Source organism: Hemitrygon akajei, chromosome 1, assembly GCF_048418815.1.
Source record: "Hemitrygon akajei chromosome 1, sHemAka1.3, whole genome shotgun sequence".
Classification (NCBI taxonomy): Eukaryota; Metazoa; Chordata; class Chondrichthyes; order Myliobatiformes; family Dasyatidae; genus Hemitrygon; species Hemitrygon akajei.
The window spans coordinates 202,925,817-202,951,807 of NC_133124.1; the positions used below are offsets into that span (position 1 = coordinate 202,925,817).

The following is a 25,991-nucleotide window of genomic DNA, read 5'->3' on the forward strand; positions in this document are numbered from 1 at the left end:
TATTATCCTTAATTATTTGGATGGAGGTATGGAGTTATTGGCACTACTGTATGTATTTGACATAATGCAATGGCCCATGTTGGTTAGTTTTTTTTTCTTTTTCTCTTTTTTTTGTTTTTTTTTTACTTCTTTTGTTCGTAATTACCATGAGTTTGGGAGGTTATTATATATTGATTATCATCTATTTGAATGTTTATTTAAACTATTAACTATGTACTCTCAAACTCTCTGTATTCATGTTTCATTTATGTTTGTTTAAAAATTAATAAAAAGATTTAAAAAGAAAGAAAAAGAAACATTTTTGGAAGTCTATTTTCTCTACAATTTCTAAAGCTTTAAAAATGAATTTATTTGGTATAATTCCTCAATATATTCATGGTATTTCTCCATCATCAGACCAACATGCAATTGCATGTTACATTATTGGCCAGAAGGGCTATTTTGTTGAAATGGAAAGATGTTTCTGCTCCTACTTTGATACAATGGTTTTCTCAGGTGATGTTATGTCTTAGTTTGGAGAAAATCAGAAGTTGAACAGAATAGAATCTTACAGGACTGATGTCAGTACCATTGGACCTGCATCAGCTCTTTGCTTGTTCTTTTCTCCAAGTTTGCGGTTTTCCCCACCTTGAATTACGAAACCGAACTCCCTTAAAGTGAAGCTACTGATGGATCAGCTTAGCTTACCCTTCCTGGGCTGTATGATAGAGTCAGGGAACCACGCAGCCCAGAAGCAGGTCCCACTGTGTCTGTACCAACTATCAAGCACCCAGTTCCACATCCCATTTTATTTCTCCCACATTCAACTGCCCATCTACTCACCAGAGGCAATTTACAGAGGCGATTTAACCTGCTAACATGCACATCTTTGGGATGTGAGAGGGTATCAGAGCACCTCGAGGAAACCCAAGCAGTTTCACAGAGAGAACATGCAAACTCCACACAGGCAGCACTGGGGGGGGGGGGGGGGTCTGGATTCAACCCACTTCAAAGGAGCTGTGAGGCAGTAGCTCAATGGGCTGCACCACCAGGCTGCCCAGACCTGTCTCTTTTGCCAATCACCTTTATCTTTTATTAGCGACTGTCCGTTGGAAAATTTCTCATTATTTAATCTTTCAGCTCATCTTGTGATTTTATCAACCATCCCCAGGTGTTTTTTTGCTTGGTGGCAGCACACTTTGTCCTTACCTTGGTGATGGTGATGAAGTCAGGCCCAAAGAAAACTCCCTTCACTCCGTCGATTCTGAACAGCTGCCTGACAATAAAATGGAAGACCTTCACTTAAGGTAGCAGAATTTCTCCCTCTATTGCCTTGTGTTTTCCTGTAACCAGCTCTCTGCAAGTTCAATATTTCATCAATTCTGGCCTCTTGCCCATCTTCCCCACAAAAGCCAACCAACTTGATCACATTCCAATGCATTCCCTCCCTCTCCTTCTTTATCTTTCTCCCTTCTGAAATAACTTTTAAGAGGAACCATTCCAGACCATCCCTCTCCAATTGTTTCCATGACCATTTGAGTCTCCATCCGGTTCTGTACGTGGTGATTTACTCGATTAAAGGTGCTTTGCGAAATGCAAATTACCAACCTTTACTGGAAAGACTAAGCACATTAACCTCTTCACACCTCCTCTCACTACCACCATCAAACCAACGTAAATCCCTTTATTAAAAAAACTGAGAGTGATCGAAATAAGAGTCTCTCCCTTAAGATCAGACAGAGGGGATGCCATTTAAATCTCTGCATAATATCTCTGGCCACTGGTCCAACGTCAATCAAAGCAGATCCAGTAACTGTTCCTGAATCCCAGTTTCTCAAACTCTCGAACCAACCACAGGCCAACTAGACATTCTACATCCTGCGGTCCCATCATAAGATCATAGATACAGGAGCAGAATTAGGCCATTCAGCCCATCGTATACTTCGTCATACCATCTTGGCCAATTAACTATTCCACTCAACCCCGTGCTCCTGCCTTTTCCCCAGAACCTTTCAAGCTCTTACTATCAATAAGCTAAGGACCTCTGATTTAAATATACCCAATGACTTGGACTCCACAGCCTCTGAGTCATCAATGGCTAGTCTATAACACAATTCTCTCACTGCAAAATATAAGCATAGGGAAGAGGTTACTTGACACCTCAGGCCTTCATCCCTCCACATCAACTTTCTCCAAATCCAAAAGAGACTTGGTGATAAGAGTATTCACTGAGGTGGAGAATTCAGCTGGCTGCCCGAAAAAATTTCTCCTCCTCGCAATCCCTAATGGTTGAATATTTATACGTGGAACAGTACAGCACAGGAATAGGCCCTTCAGCCCACAATGCTGTACTGAACCAACTAAAAAGTAAATCAAAGACCCCCTAAAACAAATCCCTCCTACGTACACAATGTCCATATCTCTCCATCTTCCTCAAATTCATGTGCCCATCTAAACATTTCTTAAAAGCCTCTAATGTATTTGCCTCTACCACCATACCAGGATCTTGAGATCCAAATTCCTTGATCTGTATTTGATAGCCAGAGACATAAAGCCCCTCAATATTTCCCGCGTCAACCTTTTGTTGAAACACCTCATGAAGATCTCCCCTGAGTCATGGAATAATTTACTTGGAGTATTCAGTTCAGTTCTGGTTGCCTCATTATAGGAAGAACGTAGAAGCTTTACTGAGGGCACAGAGGAGAATTACTGGGGTTCTGCATGGATTAGAGAGCCTATCTTATGGGAACAGGTTGAGTGAGTGAGGGTTTTTCTCTTTGGAGTTGAGGAAAATTGATAGAGGTGTATAAAATGATATGGGCATAGATCAAGTGGATAGCCAGAGACTTCTTCCTGGGTTAGAAATGACTAATACCAGGGAGCATAATTTTAAGGTGCCTGGAGGAAAGTATTGGGGAGATGTCAGAAGTTGTTTTTCTTCCCCACATAGAGAGTGGTGAATGTGTGGAACACCCTGTCAGGGGTGTTGCTGGCAAGATGAATCTCAGGGTTGTATATGGAGACTCTGAACTTTGGTCGAGGCAGATACATTAAGGAGATTTAAGAGATGCAAGTCAGCACATGGATGAAGTAAAACTAAGGGCTATGAGGGAGGGATTTAGTTTAGAGTAGGTTAAAAGGTCCGTACAACATCGTGCGTCGAAGGGACTATACTGCGCTGTAGTGCTCCAGGTTCAAATTCAGTGCAGGAAGGGCAATCTGGTCCATTGCGCCTTTGCTGGCTGCTTTGGAGACCATTTTGCTTTCCCTTTCATCTGCTCTTTCCCCCTTCTCATAGCAATTGAGTTCTCAAAAGAGAATATCTTCCTTCCTCTCCCTCCCCACCTTTTTATTCTGGCATCTTCCCTCATCCTTTCCAGTCCTGAAGAAGGGTCTCAGCCCGAAATGTTGACTACTTATTCATTTCCATAGATGCTGCCTGACTTGCAAAATTCCTCCAGCATTTTGTGTGTGTTGCCTCAAAAGCTAACTGTCTAAATGCACGGAATGTCACCATCCTATCAGGCAGCACATTCTGAACATATTGTGTAAATTGAGCATCCTGCTTTCACTTTTAAATACTTGGCAATCGCCCCAAAGTCTGATTAGTCAACACTAAAAATATTCACTCCACAGTAACGCCTGAGGGTTTTGAAAACCTCTAGCTGATCACCTCTAAAACAGAACACCACTAGCTTTGTCCCTCTATCTGAAATCCTACGATGAAGAATTATTGCCATTGCTGATATGGCCTCTATACCCTCCTCAAATCCACACAGACTGAACAGGACAAATTCCTTCCCCCACTACATTGCTAAAACAAAGGGAATGAAGTTACAGAAAGATTAACAAATATGGTGAGGATTGTGGGACAAATTTCTGTCAGTTTCGCCATGCTGAGGTTTTCCTACCAAAAATGCAATGTCTTTTTTGGTTGACCGATTCACCAGCTGCAGGCCATGGCTTAAAACTCATAGACCATATCCTCTTGTACAACATCAAAAGAACTGCTACCCAGAGAAGCTCAGGATTTCAATTAGATTTGAAAATAATATCTCATGTTTAAATATCCATGAACACTAGAAAAACACACTAAATGCCAAAGGAACTCATCTATGGAGAATAAACAGTTGACGTTTCGGGCTGAGACCCTTCATTGAGAATCATGAAAATAAGGAACTGATTTTAAGAAGCAAGGGATGTGAAGTCAAAGTGGCAGGGAGTAGATGCTGAGAGGTTGTTACCCCTGGCTAAGGAGCCTAGAACAAGGTATTATATCTACCTATGAAGGTGCCACTTCCTGTTTTCAGGAGGCACATGTCTACACTCATCACCCATCCTTAGATTACAGCACTGAATTCACAGCCCACCTCTAATCCTGGAGCAAGCCAGGTTCACGTTCATTCTTCTGACTCAAGGGTATAACTTATTCCAGCTCGGAAAATGACTGGCTTCCATCCTCTCCTGAACTATCTCCACGATCACAAGTTTCCCCTTCAACTACCTCAGACTGACGAAGGCGAAGAGCCGCACCTGGCCAATGGGGAGCAAGAGGCACTGCGAGGCGCAGAGAAATCCATGGTTCCCGTTTCCAGCACTGGGCAGCCAGGGATAAACTTCAAGCTGTTTGGGTTTGGCGTGTCCTGGGTTTGAATAAACATACTTCTTGCTGAAAAGAAAACAACAAGACAGTCGGTTATCACCAGCAAGACCCGCTGATTTACCCACTTTGAACGTCGGTTTCCCTTCTCACTGAACACAGGGACCACAGTGGTATTAAACGGCACAAAACAGTACTGCAGAGCACGCAGGAAAAATATTTATGCTAGATTAATAGTTAGAGCTTAGAAACTGGTCTTTTGCCTCTAATTGTTCACGTCAACCAACTTGTCTGTCCCATTTTCCTGCATATGGCCCATTGCCCTCTAAATCAGGGGTTCCCAACCGGTTTTATATAATGGACCAATACCATTAAGCAAAGGGTCCATGGACCCGAGGCGGAGAACCTCTGCTCTAATCCTTTGCCGTCCATAACTTCTGAATGGTGCAACTTATCCTATCTCTACAGCTTCCTTTGACAGCTCATTCCATACACCTACCAGAAGTACTGTTTACATTCCTCTGGGCCAACCCCAAATATTTCACTCCCAGGTAGTTGAGGTGTAGTCACTATTGTATTATACAAAATACAGCAGACTATTGTATACTTTGATAATTATACAATGATGTGTTATATGATGATAAGCAAGGTGTGGATGCCTTGGAACCAAGGAGTAATTTCCTATTTGTTTTGAAAGCGTGCCATTGGTATTATTTTCAATACCCACTTAACAGTGTCCATGGGGCCTGGCTTTAATTTCTCACTTGAAAGACAATGCCATGAACAGTGTAAACCTTTGTGCCAACCTTAGCTTTCCTGCTCAAATCTCTGGATGCCAAAGCCAAATCCTTCTTGCCAACTAAAATCCACATCCTGGATCAGTGCGGAGGTTGTAGTCTTTAGCAAATAAAACGGAAGAGGGATTTTAAGTTTAAGGGAAAACTGTAATGACTCCTTTATTGTCTACCAAATGCAGAGCATAAAGCACGGTAAAAACTTCATGTCTTTTCATCTGACCAGTCTCAAAGTGAACCCTAACTCGATGTCGGTGGTTGTGAATTATGCATGTCTCCATGCATTACATTACCCTACAAGATTGGCACAGCCACGTTGGCAGAAGCCTTGCGTCAAACCTTGAGAAACTAGGACCAGAATCCTTTCCTTCAGCCAGTAGAGGCGTTTGGTTTGTAAAGAACAGTTACACCAGCTAGTGACTCTCATGCACCCCCTAGTGGCTGATAAAATGAACAGAACTGGCAGTGGGCTGATGCTATGTGAATGTGGCTGTACAGTTCATAGTCTATACATCTATTCTCAGGGCTGTGTTATCGGAAACAAACATGAGTCCATTTGACATCACAGCTACAGAACAATTAAAACCAATAAATAAACAGTGAATTAAGTTAATAAAAGGGAAAATGGCACACAAACTTCTGCTCAAAGAGGGAAATCTTTCCCAAAAATCACTGCTACTGGGTGCCTGGAATGTGGTTCCAGAGGTGATAATGAGGGAAGTATGATAGGCGTTCAAGAAGATAGGCACCTGAACGTGTAGAGAACGGAGGGATATGTACATTGTGTAGGCTGAAGGGATTAATATAGTTAGCCGGTTAATTACTAGTTTAATTAGTTTTGCACAACATTGTAGACCAAAGCACCTATTCCATTGCTGTACTGTTGTATGTTCCATCAGTTACATTTGTTACAGTTCCTTCTCCTGGATGTCTTTAACACATTTTATCTCATTCTTGGAAGGCTGTACAAACTGTTGACAATTGGCAGGCAAGGTTTTCTTAAGCTAATTTATATAATTCATTGAAGAAATCTTGCTAAAACTGCTTCAAAGTCGAATGATGAGCATCCCAGTTATATTATGGCAATAATAAAGACGGATGCATATAAACACAATTAGCTGTTCTTGCAGCCAGCTAATTACAGGCTCACAAATCTCCAGTGTAATAATCTTTCCATGGACCAACACCAGCTTGGACTGAATCTGCCACACCGCCCCAACATCATTTCAATAAATCCTTCAAAGCCTTTGTGGCACTGGAATTGCATAATGTGAAATGCATAGCATACTGGATCTGTAGAAAACTTGCTTCAATGTATGAGATTTGGTGTACAGTACACGGCCTTATGCTAAATGATCATGGCTGTTTAATTGGGAACTGCCTGTGAATGCACTTCGGAAAAAACATTGTGAAAAAACCATCAAAAGGGGCAATGGGCCAATTAACGCAAAGGAGAAAACAGTCTTTATTTCAGTGAACTTCGAAACAGTGGATAGTTTAAACTCTTCTCTGGCTTCCAGCCAGGTGCAGGTATCGATTATAACAGACGCTTCATTAACAAACTCTTGCCATCTTCATCAGGGATGATGCCTTATCTCTGATGAAGATGGTCGAGTTTGTCATTGAAACGTCGGTTATAATTGATACCTGTACCTGGCTGGAAACCCAAGAGTTTATTCGTCATATGCGCTGGGAAAGCACTAGATCCTTTCTCAGTGGATAGTTTGCTGGCTACAGTTTCCAGTAACACTGTAGGAGGAGATATTTGGGAACAGGAAGCATTAAGGTAAGAATCAACAGAAGAGTGAAATGTGAGGAATCCACATGTTCAGTTGTGCCTAGATGTTTCTACTTGTGTGTATGCCTGTTAATGCTTGCTCTAATCCCCAGACTCAAACCTCGCCCTGTTAGTGTTAGCCTGTGTGCAATAGTCAACCATCATTAAAGGAAGCCACAGGTAAGAAACTTCCATTCCTCAGTACAAATCACGATGGACGGCCCCAGAAACCAGGGCCTGGGGAACGCAGACACTTTGACACTGACAGCACCACCCCAAGCCATGGTGACGAGACAGCCACCTCAAAGAGCAAGATGACCACACTCCCTTCTGGAATCACAAACCGGATAAGGATGCTGTCCTTGCGGGTTGAGCTCTGCCAGGTTGTACCTCAGCAAATCCTTAAGAGACAGTGAATGCTTCATGACATTGCATCTCATTCTGACGTGGAACCAAGAGGCCAAGGTAATGCACCCTAAGCTTGGAAGCTATGAATGTGATGCACAGAATAATTACTCCAGTTGCATAGGGAGATAAATCTCCTGGGCAATTTCAATGCAAATGTCTAACAGACACAACTACAAGGTATGACGTACTAAGGAGAACGTAAAGAAGGCTAACTTCAGAGACCTACTTTCAGGGATAGCTGTTAGTGCCATCACCTTACAGCACCTGCGATCACTGATCAGGGTTTGATTTCTGCTGCTGTCTGTAAGGAGTTTGTACGTACCCCTGTGGCTGCAAGGATTTCCTCCTACGTACCCAAGACTTGCAGGTTAGGGTTAGGGAGTTTTGGGCATACAGTGCTGGCACAGGAAGTGCTAACTCCCAGCACAATCCTCAGACTGTATTTGTTGTTGATGCAAAAAAAAAACAATTGTATGTTTTGATGTACATATGACAAATCAAAGAAAATCTTACTACCATTTTGCTTGAAGTACAGTCTTCTCATAAACAAAACCCTGCTTCAGGAGGCTTCACAGCCACATCTTTGGTACAGACACATCATTGTGTAAGCAAGAAAGATTGCAAGGATGCCCACAACACCCACACTGTGATAGGTACTGATGAAGATGTAGGAATGGATTCAGCAAGGAGATCCAGGAGATAAGAAACTGCATAAATTTAATGGTCTTGCACTGAAAATTCCAACAGTTTTCCCAAAGAAAAGTAATAGTTACAACGGCACCTGAAGAACACCTTGAGGTCCTGCCTGATGGAAAACCCAGGATCTCATGGTGGAAAAATCATTGGTTGCCTGGTAGCTTGCTGAGAACCATAACGTACAGAAAGTAGTTCTGTATAGAAAGTGGGTGTGCAGAAAGTAGTGTCTGGGGTGGTGTGACAGAGATAGATACACTAGGGACGGTTAAGTGACTCTTAGATAGGCAAATGGATGAAAAAAAATGGACGGCTCCGTGGGAGGAAAAGATAAGATTGATCTTAGAGAAGGTCAGAAGATTAAAAGACACACTGCAGCACGGTGGAGCTGAAAGATAAAGAGAAGCAACACCTCTTCAAAGTATTCGCATGAAAAGGATACTCACATAACTTTATACGAAGATGCCTACGAGGTCAACAACATACCAACCAAGAAGTGATCTAATGGGTTGTCCTTCCATACATGTGAAATATCTTGGAAATGACAGCCTGTCAGCTCTAAGAACATAGAATTTAGGTCACACATAAAGCAATAGCAGCACTGAGGAGAGTACTCGGCAGACCCAAAGAACAAATCAAGCTATTTGGACACGACCATTGTGGTCTACAAAATCCAGTGCAGGGACCGCAGCGAATGCTACATCGGCCAAGCAGGGACAAAACTATCCTCAACGATCCATGAGTGTCAACGGGCTGTCAAGCAGCATGACCAATGCTCCCTAGTCTACCCATGAAGATCGAGAGGGGCACAAATTCGACTGGGCATCAGTGAAAGTCATGGCGCAAGCAAACACGCGGCATGCAACTGAATTCCCAGAAACATGGTCTTCCGCAAACAATTCTATGAGCAGGCATGTAGACCTCGATCTCATTTATAAGCCAACGCGTGTAAAATTCCAGACCACACACAGAGTTCACTACACAACCAGGCAGCGACAAGACACCCTCCTTACGTCACAACTGAGTTTGCGTAATGATGACCAATCGACTGATTGGTAAGTATATAAAAGCCAAACATTGGGAGGACACACAAGTGAGCAGTGCACTGATGATGTCTCCTCGTATGATGATGAAAAGTTTGCAAAGGGATTGTCAAGATTGGAGAACAATTCAGTCTGTTAAATATACGAGCTACGCATTTTCAGAACTAGTTCCAAGGGAGATTACCTTGTAGAGCTGTTAAAGATTGGTTGGTATGATGTCATGGGCATCACTGAGTTGAGGCTGAAAGAAGATCACAGTTAGGAGCTTAACACTCAAGCACACACATTGCATCCAAAGGACAGGCCGGTAGGCAGAGTGGGTGGGGTATCTCTGTTGGTAAAAACTGAAATCAAATCTTTAGCTAGAGGAGACATAGGATCGGAAGATGTAGAATCCTTGTGGGTAATTAAGAAACCGCAAGGTTAAAAAGACCCTGGTGAGAGCCATATACAGGCCTTCGAGCAGTGGTCAGGACGTGGGCTACAAATTACTACGGGAGTCAGAAAACGCATGTCAAATGGGCAATGTTATGACAGTCGTGGGGGATTTCAATATGCAGGTAGATTGGGAAAATCAGGTTGGAGCCTAGAGAAAGAACTTGTAGAATACCTATGAAATGACTTTTGAGAGCAGATTGTGGTTGAGCCCACTAAGGAAAAGGCTATTTGGGATTGGGAGTTGTGTAATAAACTGGATTTGATTAGGGAGCTTAAGGTAAAAAAGCCCTTAGGAGGCAGTGACCATAATATGATAGATTTATGATAGATTTCATCCTGCAGTTTGAGGAGAAGCTAATATCAGGTGTATTATAATGGAGTAGCGATGTTTATAGAGGCATGAGAGAGTATATGGGACAGAAGTGAGTGCTTCTATCTCTTATGGTCACCTCACCTTCAACAAGAAGTTGAAATGGCTAAACAACAGGGCCTTGGGAACAACTGATATCCTTGAACAAGCTCTAAAACTTGACTGAAAGCAGTTATATATTCCTGATCTCTATTCCCACGTCTGGGAAGAAAGGATGTACCAGGAGATTATAGAAAGGCCATCAACATCAAAGTCTTCAGGAAGGAGACAAATCCGGTTGATTTTCCCTGGAAACTCCTCCACTAAATCATTGCAGAGGTCCTCCTCGATGGCTTTCCCTAGTGGCTGAAGAGTTGCTCTCCCAGTTACACCACGGATTCTATCCACCTATTGATATGATGATCATCAGTAAGGAGGCTGATCCTCTCCTGCTGCTGACTAGGCAGCATTTAACTGGTTTCATTGCTTTACCAGCAGTGAAGGCAGTATGTACCACTGGCGTGTCAGGTCTGCCAAGACTCAGGCAGGTGCCAAATGTAGTGCTTCACACTGACCGAGAGAGATTAGACACAAGTTACATCTGCAGTGGAGGCTTCATACACTCAGTATGGTTCAAACTGATCTGAAATGACAATTCACATTACCAAATCAACATGCTTTTAAAGCAAATGTCAACAAGATGCCTTAAAGGCAGACGGAGAGCTTGACAGCAACAGAAATGGATCTACAGTTGAAGACGCAGGAGTGGGGGATGGTTTAGTGTGAACTGGGCACGTTAATTAAGTTCTCTCAATCAGACGGGGACCCCCATGGGAGGTGGGACCATTTAGATGTTATCAACACTTAATTAAAATATTTCACAGAATCACAAATTTGCATAGTCATCACACTTGCCAGCTCTTTGAAAGAAAAGCTGTCCTTTTATTGGTAAATCGGAGACTTCCTCATTCTCGGCATCTGACTGACTACCTATCACAATTAATTCTGGATTGAGCATTCACTTTCCAGTTACTACTGTTCCTGAACCCTCAATGGAAACATTTCACTCCATCTCCTCTCTAGACTTTTTATCAATAAATATGTATCTTTGCAGTCTGGTCAGTTCACCAGGAGGAACATCAATGTTGTTCACTTGAAAATTCCTTGGACCAATCACTCTGCGTGGAGACAGAACAACAAAAAGCTTTTCACTGTCATTTGGTACATTTGAAAATAATAATTCTGTTCTTCACATTCTCTCATTCTTATGTTACACACTCAGTGGTCACTTTATTAAGTACCTCCTGTACCTAATGAAATGGCCACAGAATGTAGGTTCATGGACTTCTGCTGCTGTAGCCCATCCACTTCAAGGTTCAATGCATTGTGCATTCAGAGATGTTCTTCTGCACACCACTGTTGATACAACTGGTTATTTGAGTTACTGTCACCTTCCTGTCAGCTTGAACCAGTCTGGTCACTCTCTGCTGACCTCTCTCATTAATGAGGTGTTTCCACCCACAAATGCCGCCCGCCGGATGTTTTTCGTTTTTATCGCACCATCCTCTGTAAACTCTGTGACTGTTGTGCATGAAAATTCCAGGATATCCGTCGTTTCTGAGATATTTAAACCGTCCCACTTGTCACCAACAATCATTCCATGGTCAAGTCACTCAGATCACATTTCTTCCCCATTCTGATGTTTGGTTTGAACAACAACTGAACCTTTTAACCATGTCTGCATGTTTTTATGCATTGTGTTGCTGCCACATGTTTGGCTGATTAGGTATTTGCATTCCGAGCAGGTGCACAGGTGTACCTAATAAACAGGCTACTGAGTTCAACTTAAATTTCATAAAAGTACTGGAACCAGAATAAAATCTACAAGGAACGGTGACTTGTTGTCAAATAACTGGAGCTTGAGGTGACCTTTCTGAAGGGAAATCGAGGGAGACACAAGTCCAAAATAAACAACGGTAAACAATAGTGACTGCCACTCTGTGCTGACTCAAGTCTCCTTCGTTAACTCATCCCTACGCCGTTTCATCCTGGACAGTCTTAAATAGTTGAACTGCTCGCGATATTGAGAGCTGATATGACAACAGAAAGATGCGCTTAGGGCACAGCTAAATAAATGTGCAATGTTAAAAAGAAAGGCACGCTGATAGGGAAAATGAAATGAGGTGAAGGCGTGTGGGGAACATAAGCCACTTGGCCTGAATGGCCTGTTTCTGTCACACAAAATTCCACGTCGTTCTCCCATTCTCCCACTCCCTCCCCACCTTAACTCTTGAAGTCCTACTCTGCTATCAATGACTATTATCAATTAGAGCCCTGAGAACAAATTCAAGAGTTTAAAGCTGCGTAGTACGTTCAGAAGGCTTGTGCTGATCACAGGCTAACCTTATCTCTGAGCTCTGTGTTGCATGTACAAGCACACCAAAATCCTGCAGCACCACAGCACTTCTCTTAATTCTAGTAAATTTAGACCAATCTCATCTCATCTCCCTTCATAGCGGAGCCTCCACATTCTATGACCTTAAGCAGAATAAATTCTTGCCTATCCCTAAGCCAACAAAGGTGGTAGCAACTGCACCACCTTTGCTTACATCAGTTCAGCCTTGGCTCAGAAGGTGATACACTCACCTCTAAATTGGAAGGTTATAGAATCAAAGCTCATGAGACTTGAGCAGAATAAATCAAGCTGATATTTCAACATAATACTTACTACAGGACACTGTACACAATACATCAGTGACACCATTCTTAGATGATACATAGGGAAGTTCTTGTGGCAACCTGAGCAATATCCATCCTTCAATTAATATCACAGGCTGAGTACTTATTGCCATTTTAATGAACAGTCATTAGAGCTTCTACAAGTGGTTTAGACATCTAGCTTTCTCAAATGGACCTTTCTCCAGTGGACCAGTTGATCTGTTCTTTGACTAATACAGACAATTGAAAAAGGACAACCCATACTTGGGATTCTATGACAGTCCAGTAGTTTTTATAAACTCATGATTATTTTAATTAATTGAATGCATGTCCCCAGACTGTTGATTCCAGTCCTCGATTACTTGTCAATGAACAGAATTTCCAAGTTACAATACCATCTCAAGTGTTTTAAATAGCTTACAGGGAACAAAAGATGAAGGCGATGATAGCAGAAAGTTTTGACGTCCCATCCTATTCCATTGCTTGGTGTAACGTAACTGTTTGACTTGTTGCCCCAAGTGTATCCTGAAAAATAATAAATAAATTAACACTGCAGTATACATCTTAAATTCCTACTGTCTGTAGTAGGGGAAAAAAAAGTTAATATGTCTGAAAGGAAACAAACATGAATATTGCATGTATTTGTACCCAATACAGAAGATACATTTTAAAACCAGATTTGATGTGGATGCACAGTAGTGTAACAGTTACAGCACCTGCCATCGGCGTTCAAATCTTGTTTTTCACTGATTCAAAAACACTTGGAAATTTCTACCGATGTACTGTTGAGAGCATTCCAACTGGTTGCATCGCCGTCTGGTGTGGGGGGAAGAGGGAGTGGGGCTACTGCACAGGATCAAAGCAAACTTAGTCAGCTCCATCACAGGGACTAGTCTCCGTAGTATCCAGGACATCTTCCAAGAGCAATATTTCAAAAAGGTGTCGTCCCTTCGTTAAGGACCCCCATCACACAGGGCATGCCTTGTTCTCATTGCTGCCATCAGGAAGGAGGTACAGAAGCCTGAAGGCACACATTCAACGATTTGGAAACAGCTTCTTCCCTTCTGCCATCCGGTTTCTGAATGGACATTGAACCCATGAACAATACCTCTACTTTTTTTTTTATTATTTGTGTTTTTTGTACTACTTATTTAACTACTATATTTGTGTCAAAATGGTTGCTGTGACGCATCTAGTGTGGTAGTGTAGTGGGTAGTCACTCTCACTTTCAGCTTCCACCGCTGGCTAGCAGTCTGGCGAAAAGGAGAGCTGAATGTGTAAATCGCTCCCTGTCAGTTCAAAGCCTCATGTGGTGCCTCCGGGCTGACGACACACGGAAACTGAACTCCTTTCGGAATCGGGCTGAACTCCAGAGGACGGGGAGGAGGTCTGGTCCCCGAACACATAGCACGCAGGCCCACCGGTGTGTGGACACACCCTGGTGCTCGTGAACCAGATACCCAGCTGTGGGTAAATAGCCCCACTGCCTCGGGACAGACAAAGGCTCCCGGACATAATTGACCATCCTTCCGGCAGCTCCTGCAGCCAGGCTGGTGCCAAACATATTGCTCCATAAGCTTTTCTTTAGACTTTGAATATAAACTGTGTAGGGTCCAATTCTCTTGTACATTCCAAAGTGGTAAATGTTAGGGTTAGTAAGTTACAGGCAGTGGAAGCGAGCCAACACTTTGAGGGCAGACCCCAACACATTCTCAGACTGTGTCGGTTGTCGATGCAAATGATGCATTTTATTGTATGTTTTGATGTACTCGTGACAAATAAAGGTAAGCTTTCACCTTTTGAACCTTTTGCAACCTTGCAGTGCTGTTTGTTCCCTCACCACCCAGGTCATGCCCTCTTCTCATTACTACCATCCACGAGGAGGTACAGAAGCTTGAAAATGTACCCTTAACTTTTCAGAAACAGCTTCTTCCCCTCCCTCCACCAACTGTCCTTGCTAATCCTCTATTACATTCTTCACTTTCTACTGTAACCTATTGCAATTAATTTACGTCTTGCACTGTACTGCCACAAAACACAAATTACATATGTCAGTGATAATAAACTAGATTCTTAATCTGAAACAGCAAATATGAAGTAACACATCTATCTTTGATACTTCTGGGCAGCTGGGGCTCGTCAGCCGTGGTTGGCAGCTCACCCAAGAGAAGGAAAACTCTGCTCTCAAACCCCGGCTTTTGCGCCTATACCCATTCACGCAGAAGGCTTCAGGAGTAAATCCCCTCAGGCAGTCCTACATCGAGTTAATAACTGACTGGCAACCCCTGCAATACCACTGGTGCCAAACTGTATCTGTCTGTAGCATTCCTTTGGGTTCATCGGGCAGGTAGGTAGGTGGGGGGGGGGGGAAGGGGGGGAAAGAGGGTGTGTGTGTGTGTGTGTGTGTGTGTGTCTGTGTGTGTGTGTGTGTGTGTGTGTGTGTGTGTGTGTGTGTGTGGTGTGTGGTGTGTGGTGTGTGGTGTGTGGTGTGTGGTGTGTGGTGTGTGGTGTGTGGTGTGTGTGTGTGTGTGTGTGTGTGTGTGTGTATATGTGTGTGGTGTGTGGTGTGTGTGTGTGTGTGTGTGTGTGTGTGTGTGTGTGTGTGTGTGTGTGTGTGTGTGTGTGTGTGTGTGTGTGTGTGTGTGTGTGTGTGTGTGTGTGTGTGTGTGTGTGTATGTATAAAAGCTTGCTACATGGCCAACAGCTTGCTCTCCATATTGTCTTGCCCTGGCTTGCCTACCTAGGTAGCCAGCACGCATCATCCTTAGCCAACTCTGACCAACGGAGGCTTCCGATCTTTGACGCTGAGCAGAATCCTTGTCTTTATTCCCCCAGTTATGGCTCAGTGGTTCCCCTAACTTCCATGTCAGAATGTTCACATTCCAGAGGCTTGAACCACAGTAATTTAAATTAACACTTGGTGCAGTCCTGCAGGAAATACTATTTGAAACATCTATTTCAGGAGGATGTAAAAGATCACCCCAGCATATTCTGAGGAATAATGATGTTACACCAACTGTCCTGGCTAGTATTTTTTTCCTTTACTTCCTTCCCTTACAATCACAATGCTGTTTTGCAAGTGTTGTAAGCTTGGCTGCCATGTTCCCTGCTTTAAACATAGAAACATAGAAAATAGGGCCGAATGGCCTACTCCTGCACCGCCATTCAGAATGATCATGGCTGATCATCCAACTCAGAACCCTGTACCTGCTTTCTCTCCATACCCCCTGATCCCTTTAGTCACAAGGGCCTCACAGCTAACACCGCCACCCAGCTTTGTGTCATCTGCAAACTTGGAGATGCTGCATTTATTTCCCTCGTCTAAATCATTAATATTTATTGTTAAGAACTGGGGTCCCAGCACTGAGCCTTGCGGCACCCCACTAGTCACTGCCTGCCATTCTGAAAAGGTCCCGTTTACTTTGTAACATCCACAACCAGCACTTTGTTAGCATGTTATTGAGTGGAAAACCTTTAGTGAGGGTCTTGGATGTAGACAGCTGGTGCTCAGATTTCTACACACTTTCTCTACGACCATTAACCAAGAACTTATTGGGCCGAGGAATCCATAATTCTGGATTGGCAGTATTGCAAACTTAATCAAAGATTTTTAAAAAAAATGTGCATTTATAGTGGAAACTCAGTGATTCAGGAACAGCTTCCTCTTTGTCACCAGATTTCCAAACAGTCCAAGAAAATGACCTCATTATTCCCCTTTTTGGAATTTATAATAATTTGGTGTTTTTGCAGTGTTCCAATTTCTGCAAAACAACAATTTTCAAGTCATAGGAGAGTGATGATGATCCGATTTAGATCTTGAGTCACCTCTATAGTGGCCACAGTCAAGTTAAGCCCAATGTCGGGGTGCGCCATTGTCTCTACTGCTCCCGCCTCACCGAACTCGGGTCTGTCTCCCTCAACTCCATTCTATCCCCCTCGGTTCAGTCCATTCCCACCTACATCCACCACACTTCATGTGCTCTTGATCTCCTCAACAACTCTCAATTCCCTGGGTCCTGACCGCCTCACTTTCACCACGGATGTCTAATCCCCACATGCTTCTACACTCCTTCTTTCCCAACTAGTTTCCCTCCACCACCACCCTCCTGTGTCATCACCCTCAGCAATTTCTCCTTTGGTTCCTCTAACTGTCTCCAAACTCAAGGGCTGGCCGTGGGCACCTGCATGGGCTCCCGCTATGCCTCCCTTTTTGTTGGCTACATATAATAGTCCATGTTGCAAGCTTTCCCGGGTAATGCTCCCCAACTCTTCCTACACTACACGATGACCGCATTGATGCTGCTTCATGCACCCTTAAGACCATAAGACATAGGAGCAGAATTAGGCCATCAGGCCCATCGAGTCTGTTCCGCCTTTCAATCATGGTTGATCTTTTTTTCCCCTCCTCCTCCATCCCAGCTCCCGGCCTTCTCCCTGTAACCTTTATGCCATGTTCAATCAAGAACCTACCAAACTCTGCCTTAGACACACCCAATGACCTCGCCTCACAGCTGCAAATGGCAACAAGTTCCATAAATTCACCAGCTTTCAGCTAAAAAAAAATGTCTCTGTATCTCTGCTTTGAAAGGGCGCCCCTCTAACCTGAGGCTGTGCCCTCTTGTCCTCGACTCTCCCACCATGGGAAACATCCTTTCCACATCTACTCTGTCTAGGCTCTTCAACATTTGAAAGGTTTCAGTGAGATCCCCCCCCCCATCCTTCTGAATTCCAGCGTGTACAGACCCAGAGCCAAACGTTCCTCGTATGATAACCCTTTCATTCCTGGAATCATTCTTGTGAACCTCCTCTGGATCTTTTCCAATGCCAGCACATCTTTTCTAAGATGAGGGGCCCAAGACTGTTCACAATACTCAAGGTGAGGCCTCACCAGTGCCTTATAAAGCCTCAGCATCACATCCTTGCTCTTGTATTCTAGACTTCTTGAAATGAATGCTAACTTGGCATTTGCCTTCCTCACCACTGACTCGACCTGCAAGTTAACCTTTAGGGCATTCAGCACAAGGACTCCCAAGTCCCTTTGTAACTCAGATTTTTGGATTTGCTCCCCATTTAGAAAAAAGTCTGCACATTTATTTCTACTATCAAAGTGCACGACCATGTATTTTCCAACATTGTATTTCATTTACCACTTTCTTGCCCATTCTCCTGATCTGTCTAAGTCCTTCTGCATCCTACCTGTTTCCTCAACATTACCTCCCCCTTCGCCAATCTTCGTGTCATCTGCAAACTTGGCAACAAAGCCACCCATTCCGTCATTTAAATCATTTATATACAGCATAAAATGAAGTGGCCCCAGCACCGAGCCCTGTGGAACACCACTAGTCACTGGCACCAGAAAAGGATCCTTTTATTCCCACTCACCACCTCCTACCAATCAGCCAATGCTCTAACCATGCTAGTAACTTTCCTGTAATACTAAGGGCTCTTAACTTGGTAAGCAGCTCATGAATGGCACCTTGTCAAAGGCCTTCTGAAAGTCCAAATATACAATATTCACTGTATGCCCTTTATCTATTCTACTTGTAATCTCCTTACAGAATTCCAACAGTTTCATCAGGCAGGATTTTCCCTGAAGGAAACCATACTGACTTTGTACTATCTTGTCCTGTGTCACCAACTACTCCATCATCATCTTTAACAATTGACTCTAACATCTTCCCAACCACCGAGGTCAGTCTAACTGGTCTATAATTTCCTTTCTGCTGCCTTCCTCCTTTCTTAAAAGAGTGGAGTAACATTTACAATTTTCCAGTCCTCTGGCACCATGCCAGAGTCCAATGATTATTGAAAGATCATTTCTAATGCCACCACAATCTCTAACACTATCTCTTTCAGAACCCAGTGTGCAGTTCATCTGGTCCAGGTGACTTATGTACCTTTAGGTCTTTAGCTTTTTGACCACCTTCCCTTTTGTAACAGTAACTGAACCCACTTCTCTTCCTTCACAACCTACATCATCAGGCATACTGCTCATGTCTTCCACAGTGAAGACTGATGCAAAATACTCATTTAGTTCATCAACTATCTCCTTGTCCCCCATTATTATTTCTCCTGCCTCATTTTCCAGCCACTTTGATATTATTTGCTAGCTTGCTTTCATATTTCATGTTTTCCCTTCTAATGATTTTTTAAGTTCCTCTTTGCAGGTTTTTAAAAACTTCCCACTCCTCTATCTTCCCACTAATTTTTACTTTGTTGTATGTCCTTTCTTTTGCTTTTACAATAGCTTCGACTTCCCTTGTCAGCCATGGTTGTGCTATTTCATCATTTGAGTATTTCTTCATTATTAGAATACAAATGTCCTGCACCTTCCTCATAGTTCCTAGAAATGCACACCATTGCTACTCTGCTGTCATCCCTGTCAGCAGCTCCTTCCAACTTACTTTGGCCAACTCCTCTCTCATACCTCTGTAATTTCCCTTACTCCACTGAAATACTGCTACATCAGACTTTACTTTCTCCATATCAAATTTCAAGTTGAACACAATCATATTGTGATCACTGGTTCCTAAGGGTTCTTTTACCTTAAGCTCCCTAATCATCTCGGGTTCATTACATAACACCCAATCCGGTACATCTGATCCCCTAGCAGGCTCAACAATAAACTGCTCTAAAAAGCCATCTCTTCGGCATTCAACAAACTCACTCTCGAGATCTATTACCAACCTGATTTTCCCAATCGACCTGCATATTAAAATCTCCCATAACATTGCCCTTTTGACTCGCCTTTTGTATTTCCTGTTGTCATCTGTGGTCCACCTCCCAGCCACTGTTGGGAGGCCTGTATGTAACTGCCATCAATAATGAGATCAACAATTTCATCACTTTGCCTCCAACTTCCACACTGCCCTTAAATTCACTCAGTCTATTTCAGACACCTCTTCCCTTCTTGATCTCTCAGTCTCCTTTTCTGGAGACAAACTGTCTACCGACACCTTTTATAAACCTGTGGATTCTGACAGCTATCTTCTCCATACCTCTTCCCACCCATCTCCTGTAAAAATGCCATTCCCTTTTCTCACTTCCTTTTTCTCCACTGCATCTGTTCCCAGGATGAGACTTTCCTTCCCAGGACGCCAGAGGTGTTCTCCTTCTTCGAAGAATGAGGTATCGCTTCCTCCACCATTGATGCTGCCTTCACCTGTATTGCCTCCATTTACCAGACATCCACGAAATCTTCCTGCCACCTTAACAGTCTCCACCTCGTCTTCACCTATCACTCCATGAGCCTCCACAACCAACACAACCTTCACCATCTTCAACAGGATCTTACCACCAAACACATCTTTACTCCCCCCCCCCAACCCACTTTCCATAGGGATTGGTCCCTCTGTGATTCCCTTGTCCATTCGTCCCACACCTACTAATCTCCCTCCTGACACTTATCCCTGCAAATGACAAAAATACTGACTCGCCCATTCATCTCCTCCATTCAGGGCCCCAAAACAGTCCGTCCAGATGAGGCAAAACTTCCACCTGTAAATCTATCAGGTTCATCTTTTGTGTCTGGTGCTCTCAATATGGCCTCCTCTACATTAGTTAGATCTGTCTTAAATTGGAGGACTGCTGTGTCGAGCAGCTCCACTGCATCTGCTAAAATCGGAATTTCCCAGTGGCTAACCATTTTAATTACTATCGCCGTTTCCATTTCAAAATGTTGGGCCATAGTGTCCTCTTTTGCCATGATGAGGCCACTCTCAGGATGAAGAGGCAACACTTCATATTCCATCTGGGTAGTCTACAACTTAATAGTTACAACACTGATTTCTCCTTGGGAGTAATTTTTCCCCTCTCGCCATTCCCTCTCCTTCATTCCCACTCTGGCGTCTTAGCTCCTCACCCACCTATCGCCTTTTCCTGGGTTCCCTCCTCCTCCTCCTACCCCTTCTCCCATGGCCCACTCTTCTCTCCTAGCAGATTCCCTCTCCAGCCTTTTACTTTTCCCACCCACCTGGCTTCACCTATGACCTTCCAGTTAGTTTTTCTTCTCCTCCCCCCGCCCACTTTTTTACTCCGGCGTCTCCTCCCTTCCTTTCCAGTCCTGAAGAAAGGTCTCAGAACTTCGACTATTTTATTCATTTCTACAACTACTGCCTGACCTACTGAGTTACTCCAGTATGCCGTGTGCGTTGCTTGCGTTATCTTTGCCTATGATAAAAGGCAGAAGTGTGCCTACTTCCCGCTGTTACTGGAAAGGAATCCTAGTTCTACAGAGGATCAGCAATGCTTTTGCGGCCGAGGTATATCATCCACAAACTCACCCGAAGGTCAGAAACCGACTAATCTGCCTCAACTTCACCGCCGCCATCTTTCATAAAGGCAGCCCAGGTCCTTCTTTTAAGCTGTCTATCGAAAGCTCCCACAGTTGTTGCTCCGAATTTATCAGGGTTGTAGTCATAGTGATCTCCTTAACTTTCCAAAATTTCTCGAGAATTTAAAATTAGCGATTTAATAAGGTTTGTTTTTTTTGTGTGTAATTATTTGCCGGCAAAGCAAGGGACGCAAAGATCCACTTCGCAAATAGAGTGGTTTCTAGTGACGTAATTGCATACTAGACGGGGAAAAAAGACCTCGAAGGAAATAGGTTCAGATATGCTGTGAGTCCTGGAAACGGAAATTGCTGAAATATTCAAGTCAGGAAGTGCCTGTGCAGACAGACACAGTGTTATTGATTCTGACTAGAAATCTCATGCCAGAGCAGCACACACAAAATGCTGGAGGAACTAATCAGATCAGGCAGTATCTATGGAAATGAATAAACAGTTAACGTTTCGGGCCGAGACCCTACGGCGGGACCCAGGTACGGCCCGAAACGGCAATTGTTTATTCATTTCTATATTTGCTGCCTGACCTGCTTTGTTCCTCCGGCATTGTTTTGTGTGCTGTTCTCGATTTACTGCATCTTTTGTGTTTAAAACTCGAGAGAACTAAGTTTTAACTGAAGATTCAGAAATGGAAAACTTGCAAGTAGAAGGGCAAGAGAGCGAAGATACTAGTATGATCTTGGACAATTTTTCCACTGCTTGCTCTCAGCCAGAGCTGGAAAAAGAGTCATAGAGAAGTACTGCACAGAAACAGGCCCTCAGTCCATCTGGCCCATGCCAAAACCATTTAAGCTGCCTATTCCCATCAACCTGCACCAAAACCATCATCCTCCACACCCCACCATCCATGTATCCTTCCAAACTTCTCTTAAATGTTGAAGTAGAGCTCCCATACACCACTTGTGCTGGCAGCTCATTTCACACTCTCATGCCCCTTTAAGTAAAGAAGTTTCCCCTTATGTTCCCCTTAAACTCACCTTTCACCCTTAACCCATGGGCTCTGGTTGAAGACCCACCCAACTTCAGTGGAAAAAGCATTTACTCTTATCTATATCCCTTGTAACTTTACTTTGTATACCTCTATCAATTCTCCTCTCTATAATCTACGTTCTAAAGAATATAGTCCTAAACTATTCAACCTTTCCTTATAACTCAGATCTTCCAGATGCAGCAATATCCTTGTAAATTTTCTCTGTACTCTTTCAACATCGTCTAGATCTTTCCTGTAGGTAGGTGACCAAAACTGCACACAATACTCCAAGTGCTGGTTTAAGATAACACTGGTGAACCTCAGCAACTTCTTGCTGGTGGCTAATGAAACAAGGATAGCAACTAAATATTTTGTTAGCCACTCTTTTCTTGGCAAACAGTCATTGCAGGTAATAGTCTGTAATTTCCCTTTGGATTTGGAAGCAATTCAATGTGCAGAACTGAGGCAATGAGAGGTGGCAGGTCCATTGCTGAGAGCTGGGCTGAGCTTGAAAGGTCAGGCACAGGCCGAATTGAAGCCAGGGGGCCCCAGAACATATCGACGCAACTGGACATGATGTTCAGATGGAGAGTTACAGGCCCAATCGAGGCGGTGAAGTCTGGCACATCCAAGCTGCCGGACCTGTTGTTCAGATGGAGATTTGAGCACCGGGCCAGATTGAAAAGGTCAGATTGTCAAGGGTCCAAGGCAAAGTACGGGCCAGTTCCGATCGCTACTCCACAACATTCACTCAGCTCTGTGCTGAGCTATGGGATTCTCTTTGTGGACTTCAGTTCAGAAACTTTTTTTGCCTGCAGTTACTGTTCACTCTTTTTTTCGTTGCACGTTGGGTATTCAACGGTCTTTTTTTAATGGGTTATTTTATTTTTTTGCTTTTTTACACATGATGTGGTTTTTATTCTCTGCACATTTGGTGTTCGACAGTCTATATTATATATAGACTGCATATATATTATATATATATGTCTATATATAATATAGTTTTTTTGGGTGTCTTTGCTTCATGGCTGCCTGTTAGGAGACAAATCTCAAGGTTGGATAATGTATACATATATCCTTTGATAATAAATGTACTTTGAAATTAGGCTTTATTGACATTCTATACAACTTCAACATAACATTCCATACATGAAGAAATTCTCAGATGCTGGAAATTCAAGCAACTCACACAAAATGCTGGTGGAACGCAGCAGGCCAGGTAGCATCCCGAGACCCTTCATCGGGACTAACTGAAAGAAAAGATAGTAAGAGATTCCTGTCGAAGGGTCTCGGCCCAAAACGTCAACTGTACATCTTCCTATAGATGCTGCCTGGCCTGCTGCGTTCCACCAGCATTTTGTGTGTGTTGCATAATATTCCATCTCCTGTACTCAATACATTGATTTATGAAGGCCAATGTGCCAAAAAGCTTTCTTTATGGCCCTATCTACCTGTGATACCACTTTCAATCAGTTATGGACCTGTATTCCCAGATCCCTTTGTTCTATCCCATTCCTCTGTGCCCTGCCATTCACTGTGAAAGACCTATGCTGGTTGGTCCTACTAGACAGCAAAACCTCACACTTGTCTGCATTAAATTCCATCTGATGCAGATCTCTATGCAAGCCATGGTAGCCTTCCTCACTGCCCACTACATCCCCAGTCTGGTGTCATCCGCAAATTTGCTGATATAGTTAACCACATCATCCAGATCATTGATATAGATGACAAAGCAACAAAGGGGACAGCACCAATCCCTGTGGAACACCACTAGTCACTGGCCCGCAGTCAGAAAGGCAACATTCTACTACCACTCTGTTGCTTCTCCCACAAAGCCAATGTCTAATCCAATTTACTACTTCATCCTGAATGCCGAGCGACTGAACCTTCTTGTCCAGCCTCCCATGCAGGACCTTTTCAAATGCCTTGCTAAAGTCCATGTGGACAACACCCACTGCCTTGCTTTCATCCACTTTCCTGGTAACCTACTTGAAAGATTAGTTAGACATGACCTACCATGCACAAACTCATGCTGATAATCCTTAATCAGTTCACGTCTATCAAAATACATCCAGTCCCTTAGAATACCTTCCAATAGCTTTACCACAACTGATGTCAGACTCACCAGCCTATAATTTCCTGGTTTATGTTTAGAGCCTAGAAATGTACATGTGTTCTGTTTCCGATTTAATCCCTCTCTCAACTGCACATTGACTTAACCACTTCCCTTACTCAACTCGGCTCGAAATCGAGGTTAAATTGTTTACTAGAAACCCACAGATTATAAGAAGCAATTTGTGAATCATGACCAATTTTATCAGACCTTCCATTGATCAGGGTTAACCATAGACATTATGTCCTAGCTGTCTACACAAGCTAGGGCAGTATGATTTGGAGAGCCCGTATAGCAGGCTCCTCCTCTCCATACATGATGAAGTCAAAGGAACGGCAGAGACTGATATAGTCTGGTACCAGTAGTATCACAGGAGATGCCGGTTAGCGTTGAACTCAACATATAACAAGCCTTTGGAGACTCCAGCTCTGCAATTTTCCACGGGGTTTACTCCCGAAGCCTTCTTCATGAGTGGGTATATTGAATTGACTTTATTTCTTACATCCTTCACATACATGAGGAGTAAAAATCTTTATGTTACGTCTCCATCTAAATGTGCAGTGTGCAATCATAGGAATTTATAATAATTTGTAATAAATAATAGAACAGTCAATGTAATATAGAGTACACTCAAATCAGCGTGAGTTCATCAGTCTGATGGCCTGGTGGAAGAAGCTGTCCCGGAGCCTGGATTTTATGCTGCGGTACCGTTTCCCGGATGGCAGCAGCTGGAATAGATCGTGGTTGGGTCCCCAGTGATCCTACGGGTCTTTTTAACACACCTATCCTTGTAAATGTCTTGAAACATGCGAAGTTCACAACTACAGATGCGCTGGGCTGTCCGCACCACTCTCTGCAGAGTCCTGTGATTAAGGGAGGTACAGTTCCCATACCAGGCAGAGATGCAGCCAGTCGGGATGCTCTCAATTGTGCTCCTGTAGAAAATTCTTTGGAATTGGGGGCCCATACCAAACTTCCTCAACCGTCTGAAGTGAAAGAGACACTGTTGTGCCTTTTTCACCACACAGCTGATGTGTACAGATCATGAGGTCCTCGGTGATGTGAATGCCAAGGAACTTGAAGCTGTTTACCCTCTCAACCCCAGATCCAATTGATGTCAATAGGGGTTAGCCCCCTCCATTGCTCCTGTAATCCACAACCAGCCCCTTTCTTTCTGTGACATTGAGGGAGAGGTTGTTTTCTTGACACCACTGTGTCAGAGAGATGACTTCTTCCCTGTAGGCCACCTTGTTACTGTTTGAGATAAGGCCAATCAATGTAGTGTCATCAGTAAATTTAATTCACAGATTGGAGCTGCAGGTGGCGATACAGTCATGGGTATACAGGGAGTAAAGGAGGGGATTCAGTATGCAGCCCTGAGGGGCTCCTGTATTGAGAGTCAGAAAGTTGGAGGTGAGGGAGCCCACTCTTACCACCTGCTGGCGATCTGACAGGAAGTCCAGGATCCAGCTGCACAAGGCCGAGGTCTCTGAGCTTCTTGTTGAGCCTGGATGGAACTATGGTGTTGAATGCTGAATTGTAGTCCAAAACAGCATTCTCACATCAGCATCCTTCTCCAGATGTGTAAGGACAGTGTGTAGAGCAGTGGCTATTGAGTCATCTGTTGATCGGTTGTGCCAGTAGGCGAATTGTAGTGGCTCCAGTTTGGGTGGTAGCAAGCTGCAGATGTAATCCTTGACCAGCCTCTCAAAGCACTTGCTTATTAGTCGCAAGGCAGCGGAGATCAGGTTTGAGTGGAAGCTT

The 25,991-nt window shown here is 43.5% G+C and overlaps 1 protein-coding gene across 2 annotated transcripts in view; it reads right to left on the reverse strand.

Moving 5' to 3' along the window:
- LOC140734671 (NFU1 iron-sulfur cluster scaffold homolog, mitochondrial-like) overlaps positions 1-21,156 on the reverse strand; it is a 38,757-nt gene extending 17,601 nt beyond the window's left edge. Inside the window, exons 1-4 of one of the 2 annotated variants that reach the window (XM_073058940.1) lie at positions 21,082-21,156; positions 13,221-13,324; positions 4,513-4,648; positions 1,189-1,255 (exon numbers count right to left, since the gene is read on the reverse strand). In XM_073058940.1, the coding sequence (XP_072915041.1) occupies positions 1,189-1,255; positions 4,513-4,648; positions 13,221-13,324; positions 21,082-21,128 (354 nt within the window). In that variant the 5' untranslated portion in view covers positions 21,129-21,156. Of the gene's footprint in view, positions 1-1,188; positions 1,256-4,349; positions 4,455-4,512; positions 4,649-13,220; positions 13,325-21,081 lie in introns of those variants that run through there. The other variant, XM_073058950.1, reaches the window with a different exon arrangement.
- Positions 21,157-25,991: the final 4,835 nt, after the last annotated feature.